The 23,595-nt window shown below is 42.5% G+C and overlaps 1 protein-coding gene across 6 annotated transcripts; it reads right to left on the reverse strand.

Annotated features, from left to right (window-relative positions):
* Nucleotides 1-1,087: 1,087 nt before the first annotated feature.
* On the reverse strand, nucleotides 1,088-23,341 carry E2F6 (E2F transcription factor 6). 6 transcript variants are annotated; one of them, XM_003272752.4, is made up of 8 exons: nucleotides 22,937-23,326; nucleotides 14,191-14,245; nucleotides 12,367-12,497; nucleotides 10,301-10,517; nucleotides 8,358-8,513; nucleotides 6,738-6,852; nucleotides 4,341-4,488; nucleotides 1,088-3,248 (listed from the first exon to the last, which is right to left on the reverse strand). In XM_003272752.4, the coding sequence occupies exons 4-8, from the start codon at nucleotides 10,453-10,455 to the stop codon at nucleotides 3,202-3,204; spliced, it is 621 nt and encodes a 206-aa protein (XP_003272800.1). In that variant the 5' UTR covers nucleotides 10,456-10,517; nucleotides 12,367-12,497; nucleotides 14,191-14,245; nucleotides 22,937-23,326; the 3' UTR covers nucleotides 1,088-3,201. The 6 variants fall into 6 exon arrangements, with proteins under 6 accessions (XP_003272800.1, XP_003272797.1, XP_012353220.1 ...); XM_003272749.1 differs by lacking the exon at nucleotides 12,367-12,497 and having other exon boundaries at nucleotides 22,937-23,341; XM_012497766.2 differs by lacking the exon at nucleotides 12,367-12,497 and having other exon boundaries at nucleotides 10,301-10,441.
* Between the last annotated feature and the right edge of the window lie 254 nt (nucleotides 23,342-23,595).

Raw genomic sequence — 23,595 nt, forward strand, 5'->3', positions numbered from 1 at the left:
GTCAAAGCTATTCAACAAGTCTCTAGGAAGTTCTAAATGTTTCCCACATTTTCTTGTCTTCTTCTGAACCCTCCAAACTGTTCCAACCTCTGCCTGTTACTCAGTTCCAAAGTTGCTTCCACATTTTCGGGTATCTTTACAGCAGCGCCCCACTCTCTCCGGTACCAATTTACTGTATTAGTCCATTCTCACACTGCTAACAAAGACATACCCAAGACTGGGTAATTGATAAAGGAAACAGATTTAATTGACTCATAGTTCAGCATGGCTGGCTCAGGAAACTTACAATCATGGTGGAAGAGGAGGCAAATACGTCTTTCTTCATATGGTGGCAGGAGGGAGAATGAGAGCCGAGCGAAGGGAAAAGCCCTCTATTAAACCATTAGATCTTGTGAGAACTTACTATTACGAGAACAGGATGCAAGGAAACAGCTCCCATGATTCAATTATCTCCACCTGGTCCCTCCCACGACACATTGGGATTATGGGAACTACAATTCAAAATGAGATTTGGGTGGGGACACAGCAAAACCCTATCATACACTACATTAATATGAGAAATACGTATTAAGACATGACCTTACACTCTGACAACATGGAATGGCAGCTGGGAACTTAGCTGCAGCAACTTATGAGGAAGGAAGATGGCCACCTGCGTGCTGTGCATAAACTGCACACAGGGTAGGAGTAAAGGGGAGGCATGGGTGAAGCCGGGTCCAGAATAGGGATGCGATTTTGAAACGCAGAGAACAGGAAGAGGATAGGATAAGAGCAAAGGCAGGGAGATGGGAAAGTTCACTGTGTGCTTCAGGTAGTGATGAGACCCATTTATTGGGGTGAAGGTCTGTGAAGCAGGTACCAAGGCAGGATTGGAAAGCGAGGCTTGAGCCCTTCTATATCCAGAGTCTCCACTTCAACCTGAACGAAAGACGGATCACTCGAGGTTTCTGAAGGAAGAAGCGGTGCACACAGAGATGGGACAGTGAGGTTGGAAAGGTTAGGGTTAGTGAGGAGGAAGGGCCCAGAAATGAGTTCATGGGATGCTTATTTTATCCGTTTTAAAAATCAGAGACCAAACACCAGAAGATGGAGTGACTCGAGAGATACTTCATTTATAACACACATCTGTAATTTACAAAGGATTTTCGTTTACATGATCTCATTTTACCTTCAGAACAATTTGTAAAGGAGAACATTTGGTCACATTTCACACGTTAAGGAACTGCTGCTCAGAAATGATGGTATTACCTCTGGTAAAACCTTTGTTGGTTTTTGGGACACTGCCTTCTCCCTCCCCACCCACCCCATTACTCCTTCTCAGGAGACTTCTTCTGTATTTCTCCTTAAATATAGATGCCCTTAGGCCTGCTGTACTCTTTAGATGACTTCTCCTACTCTTGTGGTTTAAACTATCACATCTAAACTGACATCTGCCTAACCTACTATGCAGCTCAGACTTTTCCACTGAGCACCTGACCTACATACACACAACAACCTGCCCAACTCTTGCTGTCATCAAGCATGTCCCAAACCTAAGTTTTACCCTAGGCTTGCTCTTCCTCCTGTATTCTCTATTCTGTCAAGCAGTTCGACTGACCGGTCCAGTGATGATCAGCAGTGCCCCCTGCAGCTTTTCTTTGGCTAATTTCAAATAATAAAACAGAGGGAGGAAAAGCATCGAGGCTAACCACTGCGGGAGGAGCACACTTCATCCCCAGGTGCACAGAAACACACCGGCAGGACTGCTGCAGGAAGGGGCTGGTGCTCAGCAGAGGGACAGGACTGGCAAAAGCCACCAGAGCTCAGAGGTATGTGAATCCTAAACACTCAGCATTATTTTTTAATACTTTGATTTTGGATTCCGATTTTAAATCTTTTTAAACACAGTCTGAATTTGAAGTCGCTTCAAATATTTCTTTAAAAGCAAGGTTTACAATCTGAATTCAAATGATACAGGAATCTTGTATGATAGACAAACCAAATATTATTATTCTGATCTTACAATTCACTCACTCCACTCACTTATTTGTTCAGACATTTATTGAGCACTTCTTAAGGGCCAGGCATGTGAGGCACTGGGATTTAACAGTGATTACGACAAAGTCCCTCAAGGAGCTCACAGTCTAATGGTAAACTACAGAGTAAACTGAGGCACAGCGTGGTAAATGACTTACCCAATGAGGTAGAAATAGCTAGGTACGTGAAAATGTGGGAGCAGAGCTGGAGAGAGGGCAAAGGTACAACTTGTCCTAAGTAAAACCCCCTGGACTGACTCAACAGCAAGGCTGCATACACAAACATTACAAAATCTACTTGCAAAAACCTTAAAGGAGTTTCCAATTATCACCATGACTGAATTCACGTTTCACAATGAATTCAGCTATTTCCTGATGGCATTTCTATCCTTGCCCCCAAAGCCACTGGGCATGCCACCAATCTGCTGGGAGACAGTGATTAGGTAGACAGCTTAAAACCAAGAAGTATCTGACTCCAATTTTAGCACTGAAAACCATATTAAAATACTTTAATTAAATCCACAAACATAAATGTGTAGCACATTTATGATACTTCTACATGTAGAAGTTTGGAAAAACTCTCTTCTAACCCTCATCCAGAGGATTCTAATAAGTTATAGGTACCAAAGAGATTAGAGAATTTGTCTGTCACTTTCCATATATACATTATTTTGGCTGTACAACGGTGAAAAGTGTCACTCAGACATAATTTTCGTAATCTGAACATTATACAGATATATACAAAGACATCACATTTAAATTCGTGTGTACATCTGTGCAATGTACAACAGTAACTGCAAACATGAACCAGTGTAAGGCAATTTCTTTTGTGATATATGACATACTCCTTGAAGGGAAGGGTAGAGTCCACGAAGAACTGTCCATTTCAGCCCGACTGTCTGTCTTCATGACACTCTGTGATGAAGCTACTTCAGGAGGCAAGATGCCTACTTCACCGACAAAAAGCAGTGAATAATTATAAAAGGAGTTGTTTTCAAATGTGGAAACCACAATTACTCAGTAATCTAAGTGGTGAACTCCTCAAAGACACTACTGGCCATGATGCCGCTACTGAGAACGAGAGCACTTCATGGATAATTTATTGCTCTGAGAATCAAATTTGATGCGTAATTCTCCACGAAGATGTTCCCAAAAAACTCAGTGATACATAAATTCTCAAATGCCATCAGTTGCTTACTTCAAGCAATTCTTCACTTTGCTGAGGATTTTCTTCTGAAAAAGAACACGAGAGAGACATACACCTAACTGAAGGTCTGATAGGCAAACAGGTAAAAGAATACACAATCTGACTACTTCAGAAAACCCTGAAGATGCCTGGTCAAGAACACGTATTCTCAGGTTAATGGCATAAGGCTAATTTTTTCAGCCTCTCAAGAATAAATTGGAACTCTAACTTGTACCTGAAAGCACCCGTCCGAGAATGGAGGAAGCCTTTCCTTATTAGCGCTTTACTAGTTTCTTTTGGAGCCGTCACGACTCCCTCAGTCTTTGTAATCAGCTTGTGTCTTTGTGCTGCTGTCTGCGTGTGGGCAACAGCCCCCTCTTCTGGTCATTACAGGTATTCTTTGTCAGTGAAAGCTTCCTATTGGTCCAGCCTGTGGCTCTCCAAGGGTCAGCTGAAGACCACCCTGGCCCGCAGTGCTTGTCGAGTTCTCCAGTTGGCTGTGTCTTTGTTCGGATGTTGGTGGAGCTGCTGGCTGGGTACTGTGATGGCTTCTGCCCAGGCTGGTCACAGGATGCTGGCCCCCTGCTCAGGCAATTCCACTCTTTGGGATCTGCTGTTGGACAGTGCTGCAAGCTGGGTTCCGAGGTTAGATGGAGTCACTGCTCTGGCCAGATGGGTCCAGAGGCGACGTCCTTAGAAATGTGCAACTGAGGACTGATGCTTGTGGAGTGGGCTGTTGGCTGAGCTGAGTGGGTGTTTGACTGCCTGGGTCAAGCAGGTCTAGCCCCTTCCCTTCTCCAAGATGTGTAGAAGGGGAAGTCTCCCAGCCGGGTCATGGGCAGGCTCTTTGGCTGAGCGGAGCTGCTGTTTGACTGAAAGCCTGCCCTATTCAGAGACCACTGCAAGTTGGTATCACCATGGGATCAAACAGAATTCTAAGTTTTCACTGCTATCAAAACTACAGAAATTTAACTATAATGTTCACAGAAATATTCTAAACTACAGTAAGAATTATGTTGTAATTTTTTTACTCATGTTTTTGTGGACAGGAAGAGTAAAAACATCTTAAGGCCATAATACACATTAATAAAATTATATATGCTTATTTAAAATACTGTCAGAATCACTGGTATATTTACCTTCCTCAGGGCCTTGTGGATGAGTGCTCTCAGATGAAGAGGTCCCGACACCTTCAGACCTTTTGTTACTGGTCTGACCCTGCTCCACTTCACACAAATAGACATCGATAGGTCCGTTGGTGCTCCTTATGTGCACTGTGATAGAGTCCTAGCAAAGGACACAGGAATTGTCAAGATGAATGAAATAATAAATCATATTTTTTCACTCACTAGAACTGCAAAAATTTCGAGAGACATTTGAGAAAATCACCTTAGCTGTAGTCACATTAAAGCACTGGCCAATTCACATGATGAAGACAGCTACACTTGATCCTGCAGTAATGGCTTCAGAGCTATCATGTGAAAACCTCAGTACTCAAGAGCCGGTCTTTTTCTATTCAGGAGCTGACCCTTCAAGGAGGCCGTACTTCAGTCAAAAATCAGTGTTTTGATGACAAAGAACTCTAGAATACCCTAGTCTCACAGGATAAATATGTGCTTGGATTTCCAGATCAATGAACAGGTCTTGAGATAATGGAAGGGCCATTCTTTTGTCCAGTTGAAAGAACAGGAAAAGATCAAAATACGTCTCAAGTAAAACATCAAAAAAAGTTTAGATTATTTATAAAGGACTGTAATTAACTCATTATGATTTTCACATCCTTTGATTTCAGATTTCCTCATGATTAATCAAAATACTTTTTCTATAAGATATCAGGCAACTTGAGTGCGTCTACTGGGAATTATGCTAAATTCTTAAGGAACAGCTCCAGTTATAAATGATTGCTTTAATTGGGAGCTGCTTCAACTGTAACAAACTCTGTTTTCTCCCCTTTAATGCAGTTAGGTAGGCCTGGGTTAGACACACAGACACCACTGCTCCCTCCCACTCCACACCTCACTGTGATCTTATACTGGGGTGAGTCTGGGGAGATGCAGCCTCTCACACGGTCTCAGAGCCTCACTTGTTGTCCTTGCTATGACTTCCTGGTACCCGACAAGTGGGCTAGAGAACATCTGTGCTCAGCTTCTAGAGTGCCAGGTCACATCTGGTTTGAATGATAAATCCTGTACAATTTAATAGGTATTTCTAAACATTAACATTCCACTAAATTAGGTGTTGTCAAACTTCCATAAAGGGTGAGATGGTAAGTATTTTTGGCTTTGCAAGTCACACTATCCCTGTCACAACCTCTTAACTCTGCCACTATAGTATGAAAGCTATCAGAGACAATATGTAAACAAATGTGCATGTGGCTGTGTCCTAATAAAATTATTTCTAAGAACAAAGAGCAGGCCGGATCTGACCTGAAGGCCAGTTTGTCAACCATCATACTAGGTCCCCAGATCTTCATGGTCAGGCTCTGGCCAAGAGGGCCCATGTGCAGAGACTTTAAATGAGACTCTAAGAGAAGCCTCAGGTATGATCAAAGGCTCAGCCAGATTTAGCAGTTACTGTCTGAAGCAGCTCATAGCACAGGGAAAAAGACAAAAATCCATTAGTCTCTGCAGAATGAATTATTATGCCCCAAAGTAAAGATGTGTTGATTAGCAGTTTCTTACTTAAAAATAAAACAACCAGGAAACATCACCAAGAAATCGTAATTTGAATGTGACTGTGGTAAACGAAAGCCAGCCCTTAACCCATACACTGTCAAGTAATACAGGGCTCACTTGAACAGTGGTCTGCTGGGGACAAAAGGAAAAACGGGTGAAGAAAATATTCTTCGCTAGGCAGGAGGCAAACCCCCAGGGCAATGCAGACAGCCAAATATGAGCACCGATGGGTCTATCAAGGCTATCAGTCTTGAGGATGTGTCCCAAGAATGGCCACATTCCTTGTTTCTGATTCTGTCCTCATCAAACAGCCTTCTGATGCAATTATCTTTCAATGCAAATTTTTCTGCAAGGGAAAGAATGCACTGAGCAGCTGGTGGCTGACAAAAATATGTTCATTTACACAGAAATCCTACTTTTCCATTTTAAATTCAGAACCTAGTGTCCTGGTTTACTCATCAGCCTTTCATGAGTTTGTTAATTCCCCAGTGCCTTGGCTGAGACCAGACCTTACTTTTGGAACTTTAAGAGGGGCCAATTCTTGGTGATTCTTGTAGGACGCTTTGCAGTACAATAGTGAAAAACAAACTATGAAGCCACACTAACTGGGTTTGAATTCTGGTGATCCTGAAAAGGTTAACTCATCTTTGTGAGCTCTCGGTTCCTCATCTTTAAGATAATAATGACTACTTGATTTGTTGTTAGTTGAAGCAAGTTAAAACGTGTGAAGTGCCTTGAGCATTATCGGATGTACAGTGCACGTGTACACAACGGCTCTTAAGTATGACTGCAATAAATCACAGCCTAAGCAGCCGGCCCTCATCCCTCTTTAAATCTTTTTAAAAATGCAGGGTTACCTACTTCTCTGGGAGCTGGAACATCCAATCTGGTTTCTGCTGGAGCTTTAACTGCAATGACGATCTGTTCATGGAAGGCCTGAATGCTATGAATGTCTTGATAGGTCACATATGCTAGTGTAAAACTCAGTCAAGGATCTCTACACAGAATGCTGTTTATTGGGGAGGTAATTTATCTCTAGTAATTCAGTAACGCAAGGGTAATGTTAGAATGTTTTTAGTTTTTATAAGATACAAGTTTACCATTAAGGAAAGCAGTAAAAAAAAAAAAATTTCATTGATAATCTTTACTATTCATATAACATTAAGATTTTTATGAAGGGTTTTACAATATTTACAACTCAACCTAAAGAGTTTCTTTAAGCTGTACTATTATGATTATGATGGCAATTTCTGGAGAAAAATATTAATAAAGTCCGAGTCCCTAACACAAATACACCATATGAAGAAATTCAAATTTTCATCCGATTCCCTTTTCAGTTATAGTAAGCTAGATCTTACTATAACTTTGAGAAAAAACTCAGGGCTTTGACAATAATCCCCTAAAATGAAAGATGGAAAAAAATCTATAAAAAGGCATAAACGACTTAGAGATCAAGTTTCTCAAGACTATCATGTATGATGTTACTTCATCCAAAATTATTTTCCATCTCACTACCTGAATATTTTTCGTCTTGTTTCACTGTGTTGCCTCAAATTTTACCAATTAAGTGATTTACTGGATTTCTCTAGCATTTTATTTTTCTGATTGGCTGCAGTAATGTTGGTGCTTATTTTTTCTTTTCCTTCCAGTAACTGTACTGTGGGAATAGAGGTTTTTGACTGCTGGAGAGAGTTTTAAGTAAATCTGAGGTATGGGATAGCTCAGAATCAGTGAGCCCCTCACAAAGGGCACAGGGAACAGCACAGCATACAGGTCTAAGACACCCAGGGCTGGCTCCCCCAGCCCCACCCCCCAGCTCCCTGAGACATTGAGTTTCAAAGCAAAACTGCTTATTAAGCAACAACATGCTTCTGTGGACACAAATGGCAGTTTAAGCACCACTTCAATGGCAATTCAATGTTTCAGAAATCAACTTCCATTCACAAATTTCTAGGAAAAACATGAACTTCACAAAAGCCAACAAATATTTTATTATCCTTATGGTATTCAGACTATAAAAATGAATACTCCACTATTTTAAGTGGTACCATCAACCTTTGGTACTGTGCCCCTGAGGTCATCATCCAGAATTTAATCTAAGAAATGCCACACAGAAGTCAAAAAAACTTACTGTTTGTGTATGTTGGAGGCTATACTACTAACAAGTTTTACTTAAGTTTTTTTTTTTTTTTTTTTGAGACAGAGTTTCGCTCTTGTTGCCCAGGCTGGAGTGCAATGGCGCCATCTTGGCTCACCGCAACCTCTGCCTCCGGGGTTTAAGCCATTCTCCTGCCTCAGTCTCCCAAGGAGCTGGGATTACAGGCATGTGCCACCATGCCTGGCTAATTTTGTATTACTTTAACTTTTAATGGTCTAATTTTATATCTTAAATATATAAATTAAGTCCCCAGGCTGACTCTACTACTTAAGTAATCTGTTTTGGAAGCAGAAATTTTAGAAAGGTATAGACTTAAAGGATATCTTTCATTTTCTTTGTCATCTGTTAACTCAAACAGCTGCTGAGCACAATCCTTAATTAACTCATCCAAAGCATCTTCCATTGCTGATAAGTCAGAAAGTTCCTCCTGTAGCTTCTTTTGTTGGGGAACTGCTCCAAAATTGCTAAGATCAGATCCTCTTTAAAAGAAAAAAAAAGTCACCATCAATTACCAACTAGGAGATAAAGTCATTTCAAGTTAGGTTATTGGAACTTCTCCAAATGTTTACCATAAGCGTTTTCCACAACAAGAGCAACTAGGGACTTTTAACTTCTGCCGTCTTTGTTCTAGACAGCCATTATTCCTTCTGTACATAAATTATTTATAGTTCTTCATCTTATACAGTCATTTTCAAAAAAAATACATTACAACCTAACAGAAATTAGTAACAGCAGAGACAGCCTAAGGAAGCAAAAAGGGCACTGAACTAAGAGTCAATAACACCCAGCTTCAGCCTCAGTCGTAGTACTTACAACACAGCTTCTGATAAGTTATAATCTTACAGTACTTGAGTTCCTACATATGAAAACAAAGTGTTGGCTAAATGACAGTTCCTCTGCTAAACTGTGATGAGTCTGTATTTTTCCCTAGTGTACACATTCTATCTGAATATAATGATTATATTCATCATTTTAAAAAAAGACGTTATTTTCAGGCCAGGCATGGTGGGTCACGCCTGTAATCCCAGCACTTTGGGAGGCTGAGGCAGGTGAATCAACTGAAGTCAGGAGTTCTAGACCAGCCTGGCCAACATGGTGAAACCCCGTCTCTACTAAAAATACAAAAATTAGCCGGGCGTGGTGGTGTACACCTGTAATCCCAGCTACTGGGGAGGGTGAGACGGGAGAATCGCTTGAACCCAGGAGGTGGAGGTTGCAGTGAGCTGAGATTGTACCACTATACTCCAGCCTGGGTGACAGAGCAAGACCCCATCTCAAAAGAAAAAAAAAAAAAAAAAAAAAAAGACATACGTATTTTCTTTAATTAGCGCCTATTCCAATATGATATGACCAGGCAACAACTGATTTTCATTTTTTTCTTTCAATCTTAATGGAAAATAAATAGGGAAAGGTCCTTGCCTTTATCTTTTACTTGGTAGTTTTCAAATCTGATTCTAATTAGTGATTCACAATGCATGCCAATACAACTCCTAAAGTGTTTTTTAGTATTATTTAGTAAACATGCTCAAATTGGAATTCAACCTGTACTTCCGTACTATTGAAAAAATTACCTCCTTTATGAATCCCTTTCCTCTAATAACTAAGTTAATTATTTAGGGTCATTTTATGGTCTTTGCTGGTAGGTTTTCATTTGCCTGAGAGGTCACTATGTACTTATTTGCTGCAACGATTTCTCCCTGTCCCCAAATACTTGCCTATTCTAGGTATAACAGCTTTTTTCTTATGTGTGCACACACACAGATACCTTTATCTATGTCAATGTCTTAAGCTTCCCTTTCCTTTGGATTCCTCCTCATCATGTCAAGTCTTTAGCAACTGCCTTTTAGACACTGTCTGATTTTTTTTTTTTTAATATTCAGGGCAGTATTTCAAACACCTCGCTACATCATAATCGCCTGGGCTACCTGTTGAGAATGTACTTTCCTGCTTTCCCTCAGACCTACTGAATTACAACTCCAGAGGCAGTAAGCCTCTAGGTGTTTACTACACTTCCGTGTGAAAACCACTGTTTTACAACCTTAACAGATTTTCCCAATATCAATAATCAATTGGAACTGAGGAAATACTTTTTAAAAAATTTACATACTCTCTAGGATGATGCAAGAAAATTTTATAGAATTCTCTTCTAACAAGAAGTCGTACCTTTGTTTTATATTGTCAAAACACTGCTACTGTCTAGTTTAAGCACAGAATTGTCACTTGATGAGAAGGAAAAAAAGCCATGAAAAGTTTGAAAGCAACTCACATCCATCGAATATGGTTCTTGGATTTCTTTTCAACGAGGTCGATTCCATCTAAGACATTGGTGATGTCATACACTCTCCGCTTTCGGACTCCCAGCTTTGTTGCAACCTTGTTTAAGTCAAGAATACCCCCAGGAGCAGATCTGACAAGATCCATAAATTTTCGAGTTAAATAAACCAGTGATACATCAAAACGAGGTCTCTTCACTTTTAGAGCTTCTGGGAAACAAAATAAACATATTTGTAAAATTTTAACTGACATTTCTCAACTCATTTTAAAAAATCATCTGTTTCCTCTTGATCAGATAGCAGACATCTACAGAAATTCCTACACACTGACCAAATCAAAGCTGGTTTCTATGAAATAAATCTCTTAAATTGGAGAAAAAATTCACTGGCCTATCCTGGCTCTAAACAAAGGCTTTAGATTTAAATAAAGGAGTATTTGAAATATGCAACCAGTGTCCACCGAACATGTGGACTTTTACAAGTCTACTGCGTCTTCTCAGACAACGCAGTGAGATTACATTTGCATCCATACCACGCTCAGGAATAGAATTACACATGATTTTTAAAATTAAATTTCTCATTTGGTCTTCAAGTTAAGGAATTCTTTACAAAGCAAAGGCAGAGAACTGGCTTGTTTTCCCCTTTTAATGACTCTACCCATGTCATAGTGTAAGTTGTCTGACGAATTTTTTTGAAAGAACCCAAACTAGGGCTGGGCGCGGTGGCTCACGCTTGTAATCCCAGCGCTTTGGGAGGCCGAGGCGGGCGGATCACGCGGTCTGGAGATCGAGACCACGGTGAAACCCTGTCTCTACTAAAAATACAAAAAATTAGCCAGGCGAGGTGGCGGGCGCCTGTAGTCCCAGCTACTCGGAGGGGCTGAGGCAGGAGAATGGCGTGAACCCGGTAGGCGGAGCTTGCAGTGAGCCGAGATCGCACCACTGCACTCCAGCCTGGGCGACAGAGCGAGACTCCGTCTCAAAAAAAGAACCCAAACTAGTCTACTATTAAGACAATTATGACATACCTCGAGCAACAGTGGTATCTCTATTCTTTTTTTTTTTTTTTTTTTTTTGAGACAGAGTCTTGCTCTCTTGCCCAGGCTGGAGCTGGAGCTGGAGTGCAGTGGCACGACCCTGGCTCACTGCAACCTCCGCCTCCTGGGTTCAAGCAATTCTCCTGCATCAGCCTCCGGAGTAGCTGGGATTATAGGCATGCACCACCACACCTGGCTAATTGTTTTGCATTTTTAGTGGAGACGGGGTTTCACCATATTGGCCAGGCTGGTCTTGAACTCCTTCCTGATGTTGTGATCCACCTGCCTCAGCCTCCCAAAGTACTGGGATTACAGGCATTTGAGCCTCCGTGCCTGGCCCAGTATCTCTATTTTTAAAAATATTCACTACCCTATATTAATTTAACAGATAAATTTTAAAAAATCCCTTTAATTCCCTCACTCACTTACTATAATGACTTGGGTTTTCATACACACACACCTCTAACACACTCACACTTGTGCGTCAATCATATATATAGTTTTTAAAAACAAAACTAGGACCATGCAGTTTTGCAACACGTTCTTTTAACACAATATTGTGAACATCCTGACGTGTCAACAAATGTATTTCAACATTATTCTTAATGGCTGCATGCTTAACTGTATGCAGTATTTGCTATTTATCCCAATATTAGAAATTCAGACCATTTCCAACTTTACAATTTTGCTTAATATTTCAATGAATCTTTTTGTTGCGAAATTATTGTATGTCCCCTTAACTGGCCATTTTTAAGGAATTTGGTATGTGCTGCTAAACTGCTCTGCAGGTTGTGGGTTCTAGCCATTCTAGGCAGTATACACGGGCCTCATCTCACGCGCTTGCCAGAACTAAGTATCTTGTCATCTTTTCCAATTTGATACTAAGAAAGAGTTCTTATGGCTTGGTTTGCAGAAAAAATAATTTCTAAAATAACTTTGTCACTCTGGTGTGGAATATATGACTTTTTCTGTACTTCCACAGCACACCACAGTCAGTATGCCTCAAAGAAATGTCCATCCTACCTTCAGCCAGAAATGTCCTTACTCAGAACCTCCACAATGTCACATTTAGTTTAAAGACCACTGGCGGTTACTTCAGGAACAAAGGTACATATTTCATAATATAAATGTCTTCTCTGGAGCCCATTCCTACACTTAAGATTAAATAGGGGTAAATTAGGAATTTAAAAGGATTTTCCATTGGAAGTAGAAGGTCACAATTCTACAACAAACTCAGGAAGATTACAAATGAGAAATTCTAACTTTAAAAAGCATATATTTAATTACACTAATTATTAACAAGGCATGGTCTTATATGCTCAGGATAAGCATATTCCTATGTTATTTTATAAAGAACATGTACAACAGAACACCAAAAACGTGACAGTTGCTGAGGGGATATGAATAGGATTACAGAGGTCTTCACACCAAAGCAACTCCGTAGTCTAATAAGGAACTCTATTTTATGTCCTGAGGTAAGTGCTAAGAGAGGTATTCAAAGTCACCCGATGGCAAGAAATCAAACCTTCACTGGAGGGGGAAACTGGGAAGGCCTCTTGATAGGAGTACACTGGGCATAGGGAACAGGAAGGCAAATGGGTGGTGTCTGCCCACTCTGACAGAGGGTGAGGGGCTGAAGTGAGGGAGAGGAAACCACACCTCAGAAGACAAAGCAGCCTTAGAGAACGTGGGGTGCTTCGGGGATCACAGGTGGTGTAGCTTGAGCTGCGGAGGAGGGCGGCAGCATGCTGGAAGAGGCTGCGGCATTAAGCAAGAAACAGCCTACAAGGGCCTGGTCTGCTCTGTCTACCCATTCTCTACTGCCTTGTTTCTTTTAATATGAAGTGGCTTATGAATTTAATGCAAACACTTAAAATCAAATATACAAGGAATCAGGTTTTCTCTACATGTAAAAGAGCGTCACTGAAGAACTTAGGTTGAAGGATATCATAATCCCATTTCTGTATTAGACAAATCCCCCTGGATTTTTCCAGCATCCAGGTTGGAGAGCCTGGAAGCTGACTGCCTTCCAAGAAGGAGACCCAGCAACTTCAGCCACAGAGGAAGTGAGACCCTGAACGAGAAGAAGCAACTCAATGTTGCGGTCAAGACTCTGGGCTCTTGTGTCAGAGAGATGAGAGATTCAACCCTGGCTCTGAGCAAGTCACCTCAGCCTCTCTGGGCCTTTATAAAGTAAGAATTCTAATCCATACCTATATTTTGAAGGGTCGTTGTGACAATCCATGCAGAGAGCTTAATATAGTGCCAGGCACTGTATGAGCTCAATAAATGTTAGATATTATTATAAATTGGTGGTATGGGACAGATGCCAGAAACACATCAAAGGCGAAGCTGACCAAACTCAGTGACCAACTATGGGTGAGACTGGGGCAGGCACTGAGGAAAAACTAAGGGTGAGTATTTCTAAGATTCACACTGACTTATCGATGCACTGTCTATCCACTGAGATTAGGAAGCTGAGGTGGGGCAGTCTATCATGAAAACTTCCAGAAGAGGGAACTAGAGCCATTTACATCCTATCTCCTCTAACAGACACCCTAAACATTAACCTAAGGTAAGGGACAAGAAGGAAAGTGTACATTTCTCTCCCAGGAGGAATTCTGAGAAAACAGCCTTAAATATAGACTGTTCTATGGAGAATAAACTGGCATTTGTGCACATGATTCAACCCATAACCTCAGGAGTTGTTACTAAAACATTACATTTCAGTGTACAAATAACAAATTTTATTTCAGTTTCTCATCAACTCATACACGTAAACAAATCATTTTAATCATATGAAGTTCAGACTAACAAAACCTAAAACCTATTCAAGAATCAACTTACTTCTCATGGACACATATTGTACATTATCTTCTAAATTAATCCTTATTTTTGATGGCTGAAAAAAAAGATAAAAAATTTAACTTAGTGATTTTAAAACAACAATGCAAACAAATAGCATTTTACTCAATAGTATAAAGGTCTGGGAATATGAATATGATAATTACTGGCTGGGCACGGTGGCTCACGCCTGTAATCCCAGCACTTTGGGAGGCTGAGGCAGGTGCATCACCTGAGGTGAGGAGTTCGAGACCAGCCTGGCCAACATGGTGAAACCCCACCTCTACTAAAAATACAAAAATTAGCCGGGTATGGTGGCAGGTGCCTGTAGTCCCAGCTACTTGGGAGGCTGTGGCAAGAGAATCACTTGAATCTAGGAGGTGGAGGTTGCAGTGAGCCAAGATCACGCCACTGCACTCCAGCCTGGGCAACAGAGCAAGACTCCGTTTCAAAAAAAAAAAAAAAAAACATGCACACACAAAAAAAATATGGTAATTACTGAATACATCAGGTGCGATCATTACAACACTGTCCCTGACTTGGGAAAGCTTACTAGAGATAGAAGATCTATCTCAACCAAAGCATGCTCACTCCTTGCTATTATTAAGTATACATGGTTCCCCAAAATTTGCTCACAAGCTTCCATAGGCAGCTATGAATTCCCATTATAATTAATGTAAAAACAGCAGCATTTCTAACAATGGAAAACAATGCATGCTGTGGATAACTAGAAACTTTTGCATTAGATAAAAAGTTTCTTTTAAATTCCTGAAACAAACAGGAAATTAGTAGAAGCTCCCTTATCAATGCCCACCATTTTACCAGCTATTTAGAGGCTCTGAAAGTTTGCATAAAACTGGTAGTAACATTTAGAAACTGCTTTTTTGTAAAAAATAAATAAGATGAAACCAAACCTTAAAATGAAAGCCTATGAACAGAAACTCCTAGTAACATCAATGTTAATGTGCCTCCAGACGGGCTGTCATCAGGTTTAGCTCTTATCTAAGAAAAAACTGGCCACAAAGCAAAATTGGGGCAAGTGAATTCATAGGTACTCTAAGAAGAGAATCAACAGTAGTACTAGGGATGCACCCAGACCGGGAAATCACAGAAGGATTCATGGCGAAGGCAGCCCTCAGCTGAGCCTAGCCCAGCAAGCCAGATTTGCCTGAATAAACAACTGTGGGGAGAGAAGAAAAAAGACAGGATTGTGGTACCAGCAATGAACAAAGGTGTGAAGATGTATATGGCACGGCATGTTTCTGGGAACCCACTGGAGTGGCCAGTGTGTAAGTGACTTGACTTTGAAGCTGGGAGGGCATGCTGGCACCACGTAAAACTAATGCTAAAGAGTTTGGACTTTACATCATAACCAGTAGAGAATCACCAAAGGTTTCTGAACCAGACTAGGACATAATTAAGTAAATAGTTTAGAAATATAAGTATGGCAGCAATATGGCAAAAGGACTGGGAAATGAGGAAGCCTGAAGGCAAGGTGAGCAGTTAAGCTCTTTGTTTATATTGGTGTTAACAATATCCTTGGCACAATGATTTCCTTATCATCTATGACAAGATGATAGGATCTATTAACAAATTACCCCAATATGGAATACTCCCATTGAGACAGAATCCCACTGTAAAATTAACTTAGTCGTTAGAATTGAACATGTAGACCTGCTAGGGCATGCACCACTGGAGCTGGGAATGCTGGCCTTGGGGGTAGGGACTAGGTCTGGCCAGCTCTCTCAAACAGTGCTGACAATGGTGACTTGCAAACATGGTATCCAACAGTGAAACTCTGAAGCAGTCCTATCGAAGTCAGACAACAGACAAGTGTGACCAACTGCCATTGCTATTTTTACATTTAACCCCTCTGCTAATAGTATGAGACAGGGGCCAGCTACTGTAGCAAGATTCTTGAATGGAAAAAAATAATCCATCCTTATCACATTGATTTGAAACACACATAAACAAATATCCTAAATCATTATATGTAAGCTCAGAGGGGCCTTGTTGCAGAGGTTCCCGTTCGTAATTCAGAGTAGCAGGCCCAGGACTTACATACTGTACTTACTGGCTCCCAAAGAGGCTGCCTCGTTAGCTATGCATTCTAGGGCGTCTTCTCTGCTCCACACCGCCCTACCCATCTCATCTAGACAGTGGATCACAGGTTGGTACAGAAGTAACACCTCAATTAGGCATAATATGAAAAAAGATGGCTTTGTTTTCCCTACTCTTTGCTATTAATGCAGTTCCATTACATATTGGCTATACTGATGTATGTGGGAAAACAGTCTCCAACAGCATTCATTTGTTTTTTTTCCTCTTCTAATATAAAAACACTCTCTCTTTATCTTGGAGGAATCACAACAGTGCCATTGCCCCTCAGGGGCAGACATCATATACAGACATATAGATAGAAAGATGACAAGGCTCACACCTGTAATCCTAGGACTTTGGGAGGCGGGGTGGGGGTGGGGGGAGTGCGGGGGGAGAGGAGATCATGAGGGGAGAGGAGATCACAAGGTCAGGAGTTCGAGACCAGCCTGGCCAACATAGTGAAACCCTTGTCTCTACTAAAAATACAAAAAATTAGCTGGGAGTGGTGGTGGGCACCTGTAATCCAAGCTACTTGGGAGGCTGAGGCAGGAGAATCACTTGAACCCGGGAGGCAGGGGTTGCAGTGAGCTGAGATCGTGCCACTGCACTCCAGCCCGGACGATGGTGCGAGACTCTGTCTCAAAAAAACAAGATGATAAATAGGTAAATTGTTTGCATGTTAGCTGCAAAATGAACGGAGAAGTCAGAGGCTTACAAAATGGAAATCACTCAGGCTGATCTTGTGCCCTGACAGAGTATACAGTTCTCTAGGAACCAGCATCTTCTGGGGCAAGTGTGCACATTTTTTCAAATTCCACGCGATTTCACCACTGCTCCAAGTCCCCTATTTAAAGACCTATACTTTTATGTGTAGCTTTGAGGAGTTGCTTCAAAGGTGGAAGAAAAAAAATAAAAGATGAAGTTTAGGGACTAAAATGCTAAGCATTGCTTCCAAGCTGGTTAAACCTTTCTCTATACAGATGTTTCTCCATACCAATTCTGCTTTGGGGCGCAATATTCCTTCAAGAGGTCTTTGGAAAGGTTATTGCATTCTCACCCATTCAAATTTTCCTTATTTTTTCAATATGCAGACAGAGTTCTACCTCCAACCAATGCTGTTTTCTCCCTTCTCAAAAGTCCAGAACCTCTGGGACCCTCTTTCCTGTTTGTCCTTGGACAACAACTTCAGATTCTCTGGTCTTTGGACTCTAGGAGTTACACTAGCAGCTTCCCAGGTTCTCATGCTATGGACTTGGACTGAGCCATGCTACCAGCATCCCAGGGTCTCCAGCTCTCAGCCAGCCTATTGTAGGGCTTCTCAGTCTCCAGAATCATGAGCCAATTTCCCTAATAAATCCCCTCTCATATATCTACATGCAATCACGCATCTTCTCAGAATCGTCATTAGGCGATTTTGTTGCATGAACATCATAGAGTGTTTAAACAAACCTAGATGGTACAGCCCACTACACACCTAGGCTACACGGTATAGCCTATTGCTGCTAGGCCACAAACCTGTAGAGCATGTGACTGACTGAATACTGTAGACAACGGTAACTAACACAATGGTATTTGTGCATCTAAACATAAAAAAGGTAATGTTTGGTGCTATGACCATTATAATGGCTACAATATCACTAGGTGATAGAAATTTTTCAGCTCCGTTATAATCTTACAGGACCACCTCCATATATGTGATCCACCACTGACCCAATCATTATGTGGCACATGACTGTATATATATCCTATTGGTTCTGTCTCTCCAGAGGAACCTAATACAGATTTGGTACCAGAAGTGTAGTGAGTCATACTTTGCACCTCACCTTTAGGGGTCTGCTGGGAGTTGGGTCTAGTAATAGGTCTAGAAGCAAAGAGGGGTGGCGGGGTGGGTCCTGATGAGAATCAGCATTGTCTTGCCCGGGAACTGTTTCAGAGGAGGCCATTACTATCTCCACAGGCAATGCAGAATTAATCCCCTTAAACAGGGGCGGGAAGGATGATGCCACTGTAGGTGGAAATGCTACTGTCCCTTTGGCAAACAAGACTCATCGGAATTTAGGGGCTCAATGTGTCCAGCCTCATCTTCCCACATGATCCCATCCAACCTTGCAGGACCCCACTCTTTCCCAACCAACACCCTCACTTTAACAGTAGATGCTCTGTGAGGCTAAGAGAGTTCAACTATTTTATTTATTTATTTATTTTTGTGACGGCGTTTCGCTCTGGTTGCCCAAGCTGGAGTGCAGTGGTGGGATCTCGGCTCACTGCAACCTATACCTCCTGGGTTCAAGTGATTCTTCTGCCTCAGCCTCCCGAGTAGCTGGGATTACAGGCGCACGCCACCAAGCCTGGCTAATTTTTTGTATTTTTAGTAGAAACGGGGTTTCACCACATTAGCCAGGCTGGTCTCGAAACCTGGACCTCAGGTGATCCACCCGCCTCGGCCTCCCAAAGTGCTAGGATTACAGGCGTTAGCCACCGTGACTGGCCAAGAGTTCAACTTCCATTGTAATTTGGCCAGTTGCATGATGAAGGCTTGTGTTTGATTTTCAGCAATTTCAGCCCCATGGCTACAGGATAGAAGATTCTAACCCAGGGCACACTTAGAAACTTTTAGGTCATTTATGTGGAACTCCAACCATGAAATTGAATCCCTGAGGTCATCCTTTTCTTTCATCACTTTGTCCAAAGACAATAGGAGCAACCAACCAATGTCATTATAATCTTTGTTTTTCCAAAAATGTTTGAAAATATCACGTATTGCGTCACTAAATTCTTTGCCTCTTATAAGCCGTGAATTAGAATAAAAAGGCATTTATTTTGCCTATCTATAAACAGTTTCGGTCATGGGCTTCCAGTGCTCTCTACTATTAGAAGTAGAGCTCTTGGCAAAATTTAGGTTCTAATCAGATTAAAGAACCAATTCCAAAAACCCCAATTAAGGAAACTCATCTTTAAAATTCTGTTCCCCAGAACCATTCCTGGTACCAAAATCTGTATTAGTATTGGTCTGTCTCTCTGGAGAGCCCTGACAATAGAGTAATAAATTCAATTCTGGATATACAGTAGTCCACCCTTATCCTTGGGAGCTATATTCCAAGACCCCCAGGGGATGCCTAAAACCGCAAACAGTAACAATCTCTATATATACTTTTTGTATATATACATACTTGTGATAACATTTAATTTATAAATTCGGTATAGTAAGAGATTAACAGCAAATAATCAAATACAACAATTACAGCAATATACTACAATGAAAGTTATGTGAATGTGGTCTCTCTCTCAAAATATCTTATACCGTAGATCTTAGCAACCTCAGAATAAGATTTTTTTTCTTTCCTTACTAAGTCAAGAACTTAGATCTTTTCACTTAAAGGAAGCACTTCATCAATTCTCTTCGGCATGCTGGAATTGCCAGCATCACTACTCTTGTGCTTTGGGGCCATTGCTGGGCAAAATAAGGGCTACTTAAAATAAGCACCGCGACAGTTGGTCTGAGAATCAAGAAACAGCTACTAAGCGACTAAGGGCAGGGCGCAATGACAGCATGGAAACTCTGGACAAAGGAAGACTCAGGTGCTGGGTGGCATTGGGCAGCTCGGGATTTCATGACACTACTGAGAATGGCAAGCAGTTTAAAACTAATGAATTATTTCTGGAATTTTCATTTGAATAGTTTGGGGGACCACAGGTTAACTGAAATAAAGAAAAGTGAAACCTGAGATGAGGGGGGACTAATAGGAGTTTGAAACCTAAGTAGGAAGGTCTAGCAGACAGCTGGAAAACCCTGAGGAAGATTTATAGATTTGGGAATTATGACATGGTAACTGAAAATAACAGAAGTGTTATGTCTAAGATTTCAAGGGATGTATCTGCTGATATTACATGCAAACTAAGTGGTTTTTCCAGTGAGCTTAGAGTTTTTATCAAATTCTCAAATATTAAGACCACCAATACAGATGGTACCAACATACAGCTGACCCTCAAACAACACAGGTTTGAATTGTGTGGGTCCACTTAGAGGCCAATTTTCTTTACCCCCTGCCACCCCTTAGAGGGCAAAACCAACTCCTCCTCTTACTCTTGTTCATCAGCCTACTTAGTGTGAAGACAAGGATGAAGACCTTTACGATGACCTAATTCCCCTGAATGAGTAGGATTTTCTCTTATTTACGATTTTCTGAATAACATTTTCTTTTCTTTAGCTACTTTATTATAAGAAAACATTAACTAATACATGTAAATACAAAATACGTGTCAATCAACTGTTTATGGTATCAGTAAGGCTTCCAGGAAACAGTAAAGTTTTAGGCTATTGAAGTTATATTCAGATTCTGAATTTCATGGGATTTGGTGCCCCAATCCCTGAGTTGTTCAAGGATCAAATGTAGATGGTCAAAGAAGTCATGGGAGGAGTGAATGAACTTCCCTAAGAAGAATGTGTAGAGACGGTAGAAGAGAACCCTGAATAATACCAACATGTGGCCAGCTGCGGTGGCTCACGCCTGTAATCCCAGCACTTTGGGGAGCTGAGGTGAGAGGATCGCTTGAGCTCAGGAGTTTAAGACCAGCCTGGGCCCTACAGGAAGACTCCCATCTATAAAAATAAAAATTAAAAAAATTAGCCAGGCGTGGTGGCATGTGCCTGTGGTCTCAGCTACTTGGGAGGTGGAGGCAGAAGGATCACTTGAGCCTGGGAGGTCAAGGCTGCAGTGAGCCATGATGTGCCACTGCACTCCAGCCAGGGTGACAGAGTGAGATCTTGTATTGGGGAAAAACAAAAAAACAAAAACAAAAAAACAAATCAACATGAAGGAATGGGAAGAGGATGAGGACAAGAAGCCAGAGAAGCAGATGGAGCATCAATGTCAAGGAAACTCAAGGGAGAGTTTCTAACATGAGTGTTGTAGTCAAAACTACAACAGCTACTGAAATTGACGAGATTGTCAGTGACCCTGGTTAGAATGGTCTTACAAGTGTGCTTAGGATAGGGGTCCCCAGCAGTGGGTTGGGTGGTAATAAGAGGCGATCAAGTGGAAACAGTGAGTGTAAATAACTTTTTCAAGTTTAGCTGTGAAAGCACTTTGGGAGGCCGAGGCGGGTGGATCACTAAGTCAGGAGATTGAGACCATCCTGGCTTACACGGTGAAACCCCATCTCTACTAAAAATACAAAAAAAAAATTAGCCGGGCGTGGTGGCGGGCACCTGTAGTCTCAGCTACTCGGGAGGCTGAGACAGGAGAATGGCGTGAACCCGGGAGGCGGAGCTTGCAGTGAGCCGAGATCGCGCCACTTCACTCCAGCCTGGGTGACAGAGCACAACTCTGTCACCAAAAAAAAAAAAAAAAAAAAAAAAAAGTTTAGCTGTGAAGGGGAAGAGGGACAGTAGATGGGAGGTGATAACGGAATTAAGGGAGAGATCTTTTAAGATGGGGATGGATTTAGAATGCGGTTTTAGTAATCAAGAATTTATCATCTGGAGTTAAGACATTTGGAGGTTCAACCCAAGTTTCTCCACTTACTATCTAGCCACAGGCAAGCCGGCGTTACATGCATCTCTAAGTCTGCTTTGGCAACCGTAAAACAATAATAATAATCTTTTACTATTATAAAACACTGCTGTGAGAAATGAGAAATTAAATGAGGCAATAATCACAAACTATTTGGTAGGGGGACCAGGCATAATGACTTGGGAAAATGTTTAATTACTACTAGTTACAGAAAGAAAGCAGCAGAGAAATTGAAAATATGGGGAGAGGTCGGGCTCGGTGGCTCGCGCCTGTAATCCCAGCACTTTGGGAGGCCGAGGCAGGTGGATCACCTGAGGTCGTCACGAGTTCCGGACCAGCCTGGCCAACACGGCGAAATCCCGTCTCTACTAAAAATACAAAATTAGCCGGGTGTGGTGGCGCATGCCTGTGATCCCAGCTACATGGGAGGCTGAAGCAGGAGAATAGCTTGAACCTGGGAGGCGGGGGTTGCAGTGAGCTGAGATTGCACCATTCCACTACAGCCTGGAGAACAAAAGTAAAACTCCGCCTCAAAAAAAAAAAAAAAAAAAAGTAAAAGAAAAGAAAAAGAAAATACGCGAGAAATGGAAAAGGATGCATTTGTTAAGGGCCCTGAGAACCGCGGGGAATACAGCATCTGGTCCAGAACAAGAGAAGAAATCAGCCTTTGCAGGAAAGGGAGCCAAATCTCCTAACCATTTTCTCTGTCAAACAGGTGGGGAAATAATCTGATGAATGGGAGCTGTGGCGTGGGAAATATAAAGCGTGGACAAGGTTTTAAACGGCTGCAGTAGAGCAGAAGGATGGGAGAGGAGGCAGAAGAACAAATGATAGGTTGCAGAGATACAGCTAGAGTCCATAGAAGGAGAAAAACATGGCCTTTCTAATGCAAAGTTGAGCAATTTTCTCCAAGGGTGCCCTGAAGTTCCGATGTAAAAGCCCAGAAGACTGACACCACGTCTGTGAGCAGATGCTGAAAGCAGAAGGCGGGAGAGCGCGGTTCGCAGCACGTGATGGGCAGCGCCTGGCCCACGGGGAGCAGACGATCGAGACGACGGCCAGCGGGGTTGGCGGCGGCGCGGGGAGGAGGGGGCCGGATTTGGGAGACCACCGCCCGTCCCCGTCCCGGCGCTTACCAGCAGGCCCTCCACGTTGATGGGGTCTCGGCACCGACGGCGAACCGTCTCCTCCGTCGGGTCCAGGAGGAGACTGGGCAACTTCCTCGCCGGCCGCTGCTGACTCATGCTGCCTGGCCGGGCGTCCTGCTCCCCTCGCACCCCACGAGCTCTCCCGCCCTCTCGCGCTCAGCTCGAGCACCGCCCCCCACGCGCCGATTTCCAAGGGCCCAGCACCTAACGGGTCCGCGGCCTCCTCCGAGGCGCCGCCCGGCTAGGCCGTCCCGCCTGCCAGCAAACGCGGCACCGCCTCACGTGCCCGGGAGCTCCCGACACAGATGGAAAAGGAGGAGGGAGATCCGCAGCTCTCAAGTCGCCCGGCCCGCCATCTTCCCGCATGCGCAGTACGCCGCTCTCTCTGCGCATGCCCGCCGCGGCCGGAGCGCTCCCACGCACCGATCCTCTCCAGGCGGCTGGCGCCCGGGAAACCCGGACCGCGGAATCCACGGAGAGGCTGGCAAAGGAAAAGGAAGAGGTGGAGCCGAATTCCAGAGGAAGGGAACGGGGGTGAGAGAAAAGAGGCAGCCGGGAAAACGCAGCGCTCGCCTGGAATTCTGGACGGTGATAACTGAAAGTTCTGAGCCGCAGAGATGTTCATTTATTCCTTTTTTTTATTTTAA

Source organism: Nomascus leucogenys, chromosome 19, assembly GCF_006542625.1.
Source record: "Nomascus leucogenys isolate Asia chromosome 19, Asia_NLE_v1, whole genome shotgun sequence".
Taxonomy (NCBI): Eukaryota; Metazoa; Chordata; class Mammalia; order Primates; family Hylobatidae; genus Nomascus; species Nomascus leucogenys.

Coding starts and splice junctions, on each gene's coding strand:
- E2F6 (XM_003272749.1), bottom strand. CDS start 23,044: ATGAGTCAGCAGCGGCCGGCGAGGAAGTTGCCCAGTCTCCTCCTGGAC. Junction 8,514..10,300: donor AAGAACCATATTCGATGGAT/GTGAGTTGCTTT, acceptor TTTCTTTTAAAG/AGGATCTGATCTTAGCAATT. Junction 6,853..8,357: donor GATGACAAAGAAAATGAAAG/ATATCCTTTAAG, acceptor ACTGAGTTTTAC/ACTAGCATATGTGACCTATC.